The sequence below is a fragment of the Habropoda laboriosa genome, unplaced genomic scaffold, assembly GCF_001263275.1.
Source record: "Habropoda laboriosa isolate 0110345459 unplaced genomic scaffold, ASM126327v1 scaffold223, whole genome shotgun sequence".
NCBI lineage: Eukaryota > Metazoa > Arthropoda > Insecta > Hymenoptera > Apidae > Habropoda > Habropoda laboriosa.
Genome location: NW_017100362.1, coordinates 549,964 through 560,789, shown reverse-complemented (window position 1 = coordinate 560,789; position 10,826 = coordinate 549,964). Strand labels below are relative to the sequence as shown.

The following is a 10,826-nucleotide window of genomic DNA, read 5'->3' as shown; positions in this document are numbered from 1 at the left end:
GTTCTTAAAGTGCGCATTGCCCTTCCTATCTTCCGCTTCGAAAATTGAGAATCAATGAGAGTGCCGTATCACCGTAGGGACCAAGGGAAACAGGGATCGTGGTTTAATTATCGGAAAATCGATGCAACCGTCTCTCCTCGCTATCGGGGGGCCAAGAGAAGCAAGGGTGGCCATCTTGGGCCGCACCCCGATCGTTTTGTTAAGTTGGTTCTCGCTAGCGGTGGAAGCACGTGCGTACACCAAGTACTGCTTCTAGCGATCTTTACCGGTGTATGCTTTGCAGAAGTTCAGGGTAACTCGTGAATTAAAAGGAGGAATATCGATTCCAACGGTATTACCGTTGCTATCGCGTCGAAAGTTACTATGCTTTGGTCATCCTCGAGGATTCTTTTAATTCATCAACGACTCGATTAAGAATTACCAATTAAGCGATACGAGAAACTAACAGAGAAGAACGACGATGATACCGGTGATACGTATTCACTGTACATACATAGTTGATACACTATGTGTATACAGGAGTACCGATAGGGTAGAGAAATTGATCGAACTGCAGGTGCCTAGGATACGATAGCAGGGTGATATTGATCACCGTAGACTGCAGTAAAAATACGCCGGCCATCAAGTTTGAAAAGCAGGTTCTATTTAAACGGGAGGACCCTTTAGGGGAGATCCGAGAAGGATATAATTGTCACGCTTCTCTGCGGGAGAGAATTACTCGAACTTGACGCGTTCGATCATTTTGCTGAAAGCTACTTTATAATTTGCACTTTTCTTTTTTCGAATAACAGATATAAGAGAGAGAAAGAGAAAAGTATAAATTAAACTGTGAACACTGTAACTTCTCACAAAATCAACGGAGTAATTACTTGAAATTAGGATTAAAATATATGGGCAAAATTGAAGTCGAAAAAATTCCGAGTATAATAACCGAGTATAAATCTGTGGTCACGAGTGTTTTAGCGGATCCACCTCGATCGCAGGAGTCATTCACCGCGGTAACGACTCCTCCCATTCTAGTTCTCTGCATAATTAAAACGACCCGCCATGGTAAAACACGCACAAAAAAAGAGAAAAGAAAAAAAGAAAATTCAACACGACAAAACGGTTGCATCTGTATTCCTCGGATAAGACAAAAGGCAGGAAAGGAAAAGGTGGAGAAGATTGAAACACATAGGACTCACCTACGATGACCAAGGGTGCCTTGCAGGTGTGACAGAAGCACTGCAGCACCGAGTCGCGCACGAGACCGATCAGCATGTTTCTACCGTTCGATTGCCTGCTGTTATCCGCGGATTAACTGTGCTCCGTACGTAAAATGATGAAATAAAAAGCTTATCGCGAGTTGAAAAATAGAGGGGAGAGAGCGCAGAAAAGTCGGCGAGAGGAACACGTCCGACTACTAGCAAAGAGAGGAGGGCCGAAAGTGGCTGAACTCGTATCTGGGGCGGTGGCTGGAGGGCGACTGATCCGTACAGTGCGCCGCGACGCCCCGGCATCGCTCAATATCACCCACTGGCACCTCTTCGCGTCCCTAGCAGCGGCAGACCACCAGCCCTCGCTGCAGCGGCCAGCCTACCCGACGATAAGCCACCCTTCCACCTCTGATAACCTCCAACCTCCAACCTCCACCTCGAGCAGGTTTAACATGCCTATACTGTAGACCCGGCTGCCGGTCGCTAGGCACACGTGGAAGCCTACGTGGAGGCGTAGAACACCATCTGTCCAACCCCAACCAACTCACAGAGAGCCCCTTATACTTTTTGGCTAAACCTCGAGAATACCGGCAAAGGTTCCTCCACTGATCAGTGTGTACGATACACCTTTCTTTCTTCCAGGATCTACATGTTTCGTGAAATTTTTCACATTTTATATCTGAATTTTTGTTGCACGTTTCCAGATTTTTCACACTTGGCTTTTTTGCTCTGGATTCGTTTGCGTATTTAATACAGTCCCACTTTGAGTTCTTTCACCTTTTTCCAGGATTTGGTATAGTTAGAATTAGATCAGGTGTGGTGAGAGGGTTGGAATTGGTCTAATAGTTACTACACGAGATATCCACCTCTGTGGGGCTTCTTATACGATACGAATTGATTTCTTCCTCAAGCTTGTACAGGCACGTGAAATTGTAATCTATGGTTAACTTAATTGGCGAAGATGAGTGAATTCGTTGTTGGTTAGATGATATTTCAAATGTAATAATTTATTTACTTGTAATTTAATTTAATAAAAATCTGTGAATTTTGGCCTTTAGTTTTAAGGATTCGAAAAATGACAGTAATTTTATTTATTTATTTTAATCACTTTTTTGTTAAATATTCTTAGAAATGTTGCAAAAAAATATATCATTCGTTATTATGTTATTTTAGTATGATACATTTATCGTTATGAGTCTCCCTCGAAAGTTACATCACAAACTAGTGTCTCGATGCTATTCTTTTTTTCTTTCTTGAATCTACGAGGAATATTAAGACGTTCTGCCAAATCAAAAGCTAGTTTTAAAAACTCTATTCTAGTCAATGGCATTAGGCGATTGTCCAATTGTTTCACGTGACTATAAAGTTGTCATGAAAATTCCTCATTAAAAATTGGCTTAAGAATTATTTCTCGACCAGCTTTTAAAGCCTTTAAATCGATCTTGTAGAGAACTACGTGGCGCGTTATATTTTTCAGTAGCTAATCTTATTGATAATTCACCGTTCGTAACATAAACAATTGCGCCTTTCATCATGTTATTTTCATCCTATTTACCTTTACTGCTTATTCGTCCTTTAAATTTCGGCATTTTCTACCCGTTTCTAAAATAAAACTGTTTACGTTATACAGAATCTTGGAAAGATATAAGCCGACAAACTACCGTAATAGGAAAATGAACGATTTTCAAATTTTCAATAGATAGAAGTGACAGGGGCTATACCCGATAGATGTGATCCAATATTCTTATTAACCATTTGTACAATACCAAAGAAAAAAAAAGAAAAATACTCAAGGATCTTAAACTACATTTAATTGTCAAAACATAAATCAATAAAACACAAAAGAATGCTCACATTTAGTTCAGAATAAGGTTTGATAAAATTTCATTGGAACAGAAACACCGCTTTTAATCGTAACAAAATTAAGTGTGTATCGCTTGCCGATCGATCTACAGCTAACTGAAAAATATGTCTCGCGCTAGGAAGACGCGTGGCAATGTGTCATTTTTTTTTTAATGCGGTTAAATAATAGAAATATTCAACTGTCCGCGGTTACCCCGCTGGTTCGGGGTTTCCCACACAAAATATATTATATTCATATTTGCAAGAAGAAGCTACTTGGACAGAATAAAATAATGTTAAGTAAAGCCTCATCTACTCTTTTCATAATAATTTCGAGCGATTTGGAAGCCTGCATTCTAGCCGAGGGTGACCAATTCGAACAGTTTCCATGAAAATTATTAAATAACAGGTTTCACGTAACAACGGCTATAATTCGGAAACAAGGTCATATCGGGCATATGTTCATGTGAACCTTTTTACTCGATCCATCCCCGAAGTTATGCTACCGAATGGAACTGTACAATAAACTTTTGTAAACGGCGCTACACTTCGTTCAAAATAAGAGTAACCTCGCTTCGCGCATGGGACGTGCCTAAGGCAGGGCTAGAACCACTAGGAACGTCCAAACCCCCACTTAACCGCCTCCGTTTGTCTCCATCTTACCCTCTGCTACGCTCTCTATCCATGCGCAGAACGGACGAGAATCGGTCCGAGAGCGAGGTTATTCTTATTTTGAACGTACAGTAAGTTTTAACTGTTAGCTGTTAGCTCACTTTGCATATAATGCGTGCATTTAACACGTTGAATGCCGTGGGAGTGTGATCGGTGACCGGCGGTCTCAAAATTAGTGAAAGCATTTAATTTGAATAAATGGTAGTATTTGTAAAATTTTCACCTAATGCATCACACAGCATATTTAAATAGTTTTATTTCTAACTATTGACATATTATGTGTTGTATTAGAATAAAAAATTCTTTTCGGCACCGTGGACAAGTTACGTAGAATTGGTCCGGCATTCAACGTGTTAATTAAGTTTAATTAACTTCAATTCGCCTGAGTATTTCACCAGAACTCCACTTTTGTTTCGACTGCACATTTATGCATCTAGATTTCAAGCTACTGATCCTATTGTTAAAATTTGTGCCTTGGATAATGCACACTTCAAAAGCTCGCACTTCTTCTTTGGCTCCATCAACCCATTTTAAAACAGGTGCTTACAGGCTACTTTCGTATAGTTCACCTGTGCAATATTTCTTTTGAAAACCTTTTTTTTGTTGCGTACCTTTTGCAAATTTCCCTTCTCACCTTGCAATTTTAAATGGAATTACGTGCTTATCGTTAAGTAAATAAATAATAATTACATTTAGCGTGTCCACTTTCTTTTCCATTCAGTCTCTCGAAACCAAAATGAAAGCTTCAAGTAATTAAACCCTTTCGACTTTCCAAAAAAAATTCTTCCGTGAAAAAGGTAAGGAATTAATTCCGAAGTATCTTAGGGTTCAACGGTTCAATTTTCCTTAGCTTATTGATTTTGAAGTTTGCGAAGATTTTACATAACCAGCGCCCTATTTCGCGACACCGGTTATAAATCAAGCCCTGCCGCTTGGATCCTGCCCTTGCTTGGTTGCGACACACAGTGAACACGATCTTCGAACCGACGACTTTGCAGTATACGGCCCCGAAGAATGCTGAGAAATCTTGTTTCGATTGTTCCTGGTATCTGTGTTAAGCACCGCCACTTCAATTTTACTTGAACCAACGGAATATATAAAAGCCTCTTAATTTAACGATATCTAACGAGAAACGTTAACTTCGACTTCATTGTTATACTTTCTTCTTTTTGTTCTTTTCTTTCGATGACTCAATTGAATTACGATATCAGAGGAGGAATGTAGACGGAAATTACTGAGTCGTTGAACCTCTCAGATATCCTAAGAATGATCCATCGATATTGTTACCTCCTTCAGATGGACTTATACGTCTGTAGATTACTTCTGTAAGAAACAGTGTTTTACGCAAACCCCCTTGGTCTTCACACCGATCGTTCATTTTTCTTTATTCCTTCTGATTATTGCTAGCGTTTTAACCTTCTGCAGGCACTCCGAGTCCTCGACAACCCCAGTGAAATTTTTTCGAAACGAATTTTCATTTTTATTGAAAACAAGTTTTAAACATCTGACTTAACGAACAATTGTATAATGTAGCAAAGACTTTGTCAAGCACTGCAGAATTTTTTCAGATCTTTCGAAAGCTTGAAACGGTAGAAAAATTGGAATGCGCACAGAAACTACCCAGTTTGCTTACGGAGGATTAATAAGCCAAGAATTGAAGAAGAAAAAATCAATCGGAGCATTATACATTGGATATGGGAAATCGATGGTAGAAAATGTGGGACGTAAACGACAAACGTCGATGGTGTGTTCCGCAAACTTTTCCATTTGGCGGAAACAATCGAACAATTGCAATATAGGAACCACCGTGACGCATTACGGTCGAAGGATAACACGCCGGGCGAAGTGAATGAATCTTCCACACGTGGATCGATATCGTGGAATATTTTCAGAACTCGGAATGAGGGAACAGGCGATGTTAATAATGCAGTAGTCTCTTTTTCCACTGGTCACGAACCATGGTAAGTTGCGCAGAAATCCCAGTGACGTATTCTGATCGAACCGCCTCAAAAACTAGTCGTAATTATTTCGCGACGATATTCTTTTCCTTTCCCTCCGATATTCTCTCTCTCTCTGTGAAGGACGAAAATTTAACGATACTCCCACTGTGTATCAGTTTCACATTCCGCAAGACTTATTACGCTAAACGGATGGATGGTAACCATTCGATCGTGGTTAATTAGAAAATCTGTTCACACGAATAAAAACGAAAAAAAAGAAAAAATGTGAACCCGTGGAATGTTGATCTCGTACGACGTTTAATGAGCTTCGCTCGCTCGTTACATTTAATTGGATCTAAAGAGGCGTTAACGGGAAAAAAAAGAGAAGAAAAAGAGGTTGAAAGAAACCGTTCAGTCGAGAAAAAATGCATTGTTTCAAAACGTGGCTTTATCGTCATGTATGTATTTCCCCTTTAATGCAGTATATCATATACGTTCAACGGATACAAGTTTCTCCATCGCGAAAATATGCTTGCGGATATTTCACTCGATATATCTTTGCGTACTCTGTACTCAACAATCGGATTAACCTATGCACACTTCAATGTCACGGTGTGTACGCTGCTTAATGCCGGTCGAGAGTCAACCGAGGGAGAGCCGGTCTCTTTCACGTGTGCAACAGCAGGCTTGAGCCTCTATCGTATGGTCGAGAGAGGCCGTGTAACGCAGAACGTGTGGCGAGAGAGACCGGGGCTTGAGCGCGTGCTGCTGCTCGAATGGTATAGTCGGTGGCAAAAAATATATAGTTTGGTAGTAAAATCGGTCAAGCGTTAAAGTAAACATGTTTCGAGTGTTCTAACTTCAGGGAATTGAGAGAAATACGAGAAGGACCCGACCGTCTGGTCGGTTTGGGTAGTATAATGTATAAAGTCGATGGAAAAAGTATAGCAAAGTCGTAAGATCGATAAGATGTCGAAGTTTACATGCATATCGACGAAGGAATCGATAGAAACCTGAGTAGGTAATAAAGACCCGAGGCTTCGGTCGATTCATCGTCGATGCATTGAAAATAAAAAATTATTGGTCAAATTCGGAAACCTCGATTAACATTTAATGCTTTAATGAAAATTTTAAAAAATTAAAATGCCGCTTGACTACACTGAGTGTGTCGCTGCATTAATAAACGACGGTACTTAACGCTTTGATTTACAACTTCGCTATATTTCTTTCACCGACTATACAGTCCCATTGTGAAACAGCAGTATTTATCGATACACGCGCGAACACTTATGCGGGGCCTGTTACATCGTGTACAAGCTGCTAATGGGAGATCAATACGATTGTTCCTCGCGTAATTATTCGCATTGCGAAATCGTCGATAGCCGCAAGAAGAAACACTGTGTTCAAATTGTCGAACATGTACACTCCTATTGTATCTATTAATAAATTGTAACAAGTAAATTTCTTGGAAGTATAAAATTTGAATTTATGAACTGTATCGTTCATCCGTATTCTTCGAATTATGTTTTAAAACACACCTAGTTCGGTGTATTTGAACGATCTTGGAAATTATTATATTTACAGAATAAAGAAGTTTCAAGCATAGGTAGAATAAATATACTCTGATTGATGATGCAAAAATATCGGAACAAAGCAATTTATTGTATTAGAGTAAACGCAGTTTAGTTGAGCAGCACTGAAAGGCGTTCGAGTACTGCAGTTGAGTCAAGCTGCAGTTGCCACGGCGAAGTGCAGGCTGCACTTCTCCGAGGACGCCAATGGAGGGCTCTGACCTCTTCTCAGCAACTACAGTGAGTGTAAAAAGTATTCGTACTAGTAATTCCAATGGAAACTTTGTATAACTCGGTTTATTAATGATATTTCTTAATGCAAATATTTTACACATATTTCTATAGATGTCTAAAATAAATTTCATAAAAAAAAATTTCCAGATATTCGTATATTTGAAAATATTCAAGAAAATTCCATAATTGGCAGAAATAGCCGCATAAAAATTATTTGTACAGTTGTTCTTTCTCAAACCTAAAGAAGAAATTAATATTTTGTAAGATTCCCTTTTGACTGCATAATGGCTTCACACCTTCCTGGCGTTTGGTGTCCCTTTGCACCACTCTCCTTTTATTACACTTTCTAAAGTTTCTTTTGAACAAATATTATGTTTGTTTTTTTTTTTTTAATAATCCCATAAGTGCTCCATAAGATTAAGGTCCGGTGACTGTGGAGAGGTTTTCATATACGATGGTGTATTGCACAGAATTCACATCCTAGTATTTTACAAGCAGAATTATTTTTGATTCCCATTTTCTCTGCACTGGCACGAAGGTAGATTTTTAAAATATTGATATACGTGTGGTGGTCCGTTATTCCATCTGTAAAATGTAATTTCATGCTACCACCATGCTTTATTTAAAAGCTGTTAAATTTACAAAGATGTTAAATTTACTTTCATAGGTAAAAATTACACGATTTCAGTAGGCCATGCTTGTGTTTCTGTAAGTTTTTGCAAATTCTAATCGCTTCGTTCTATTTTGTTCATTGATGAAATATTTCAAAATAAAAAATTATTAATCTTATCCCCGATTTTGCACGCACTTAGTTTAGGGCACTTTTTAATTATGCGGACAAAAACTCGTTCGGCGTATTGATTAAGTTTTCGCGGACGTTCGCTTCTAGTTTTGTTTTGCACTGTTATACGTGATCCATATTGATCAATTATGCCTTGAATTATAGATCGAGGTCTACTGACGATTCGAAAAATTTCCGAAAGACTTTTACGTTGATTATGTAAGTTTATTATTATTTTCCTCCCTTCCACGGTAGTTTCTATGCTTTCTCAGTCCATTATCCTCTTACAGTTATTAATACCGATCGATTTTCAACACTACTGATCGTGAAAATGTTTCCAAATAAGTATATTTGCATTATTAACACTAACCGTACCACGCCCAGTCAAATGATCGATTTTAAAATTTGGTACGTAATTTTTTTTTTATTATTATCTAAAGGCTATGTTCTGCGGCGTTGTTTCCTATATTAAATTGACAATCACCTATATTTCCATCCGGAAAAATATGATCTTTATTTCATAACCGGCCATTTGACCGACTACGGTAAGAATAGGTATATACATGAAGTGCTAGTACGGTTAGTGTTAAAAACTGTCCCGAGGTGGCTGTTTTTTGTTTATAGTATAATATATTGTAGTCCTAGGCAAGGGCTGTACGAATACTTTTTACACAGCTATTTCTGCCAATTATGGAGTTTTTTTTTTGAATATTTTCAAATATACAAATATCTGGATTCGTCTTTTATGAAATGTATACTAGACGTTTATAGAAATATGTATAAATGATTTGTATTAAGTTTAATAATAAACCGAGTTATACAAGCGTTCCTTTGGAATTACTCGTTGTACGAATACTTTTTACATTCACTGTATATCTAGTTTCCGCTGCCTTAGGGTATGTTCCTACTGGCGTCTACATTGCCTTCGTAATTAAGGATCCTTCGCAACCGTTGACTTTTGACATCTACACGCGTAAAAATTACGTTACACACGATACGCGACGCGTCTCTTTGTTCGACACAGGGATTTCGGTTGGTTACCCATGGCGATTCAGGAAGCCTTTCACAAACAATGGCTCGAAGAAGGTCATCGTCATCACGAGCATATAAGTGTATCACGCGATAATGTTTCAAATAATATAACAGAAAACAAATAAACGTTATTGCAACACATAGATTAGATTAGATTTAAAAAATGATAAATACGTAGGTGATGTAGTTAAAATAATATATATTCGTCACTTTTTTTTCTTAGAATACTAATATCATTTATTGATTTAGGTGAGTGAAAATAATGAACATTTTATAACTGTGTTAAGATAAATTTTTGTCAAACCGAAATAAAGTGTACTATGCATATTATAGACATTGTCGATTAATTATGGAAATTGTTATGGAGAATAAATGGTTAGTATCGTTGCACGGATATTTGGTGACTTACATTCGTTGTTAACGGGCGATTCGGCAGCAGTAGCCATTGTGAAGTATGCTGTAAAAGAATACCTTTGATTTCATAAAATGATAAAAAATTTGATGATGTTTATTGAAGTTTTCGTAGAAATATCTCCCTTTTAATTTGATGTACTCATCTTTTATAGACGTTTCGTAATTGCTATTGTAATCATTTCTAGGGGAGAAGTTCATTTCGAACAAAGGAAGTACAGAAGGAAGCAACTGCGCTATTTATATATAACGGCTAAATCTTTCGAGAATCGAGAACTGTCACTAAGTCCGTTATTAATAAACAAAATCATTTTTAACATTCTACTACTTTCATTTTTTTATCTAAAAGTAATATACAAAGGTAAGAAATGCGTGGGAAAGTTACAAACAACACGTTTTATTGCGCATCTGCTATTCTTATGTAAACGGGGCGAAACGGTTTTTGAAGTTGTACAAGATTGTCTATGTACTGTAACGTCACACTGTCACGAAAATATGTCAAATGTACCTAGGCTTGCCGGTCAATGACCCGACCGAATGTAATTTTCAATGTCCTTCTTTGTACTTTGCAAAAAAACTCCGGATAAACTCGTTTAAACACGCTCATGGAAAGCTGAAGTTACGAGTACTTCTACGCATGATCGTGTTCAAGAAAACACCGCAGTCACGCTGCAAAATCGAATGCGGAAAATGACGATTAGGGTTGTCGAACAAAAACAACAGGACTCTCTTTGTTTCTTATTGAACTTTGATTAAGCATTTTAATCGTATACACATAAACGCAAATAACCGGCGTCTCTTTGTTCTCTGGGTAGCGTCCCTTTGTCACCACGGAAACTTATCGTCCACACATTTCAAATGAATGCGTTTGACTTACCTGTTTTCACCTCGACAGAACAAAGAAGCGATTACCGAACACTAAATGTAGATCCTGCAGCAGGAACAACCACGCACACACGAGACAATAATACAAGGAGATCTGAACGGTCGCTGGACTTGCTGGCTGCTTTTATTGCGACATGCAAGTATCCCTGTGTATTCCAGAGATTCACACTAGCTATCGCTTGGCTACACATACAACACGTACATACATTTTGTCGAAGTGTTCGAACGTTCGCGACTTCCTATTGGTCGGTTAAAGCGATCG

The 10,826-nt window shown here is 38.2% G+C and overlaps 1 protein-coding gene across 1 annotated transcript in view; it reads right to left on the bottom strand.

The window, feature by feature from the left end:
• LOC108574726 (neurofilament heavy polypeptide) overlaps positions 1-10,631 on the bottom strand; it is a 15,249-nt gene extending 4,618 nt beyond the window's left edge. Inside the window, exons 1-2 of the mRNA XM_017937357.1 lie at positions 10,557-10,631; positions 9,678-9,725 (exon numbers count right to left, since the gene is read on the bottom strand). Of these exons, the coding sequence (XP_017792846.1) occupies positions 9,678-9,714 (37 nt within the window). The 5' untranslated portion in view covers positions 9,715-9,725; positions 10,557-10,631. The remainder of the gene's footprint in view (positions 1-9,677; positions 9,726-10,556) is intronic.
• Positions 10,632-10,826: the final 195 nt, after the last annotated feature.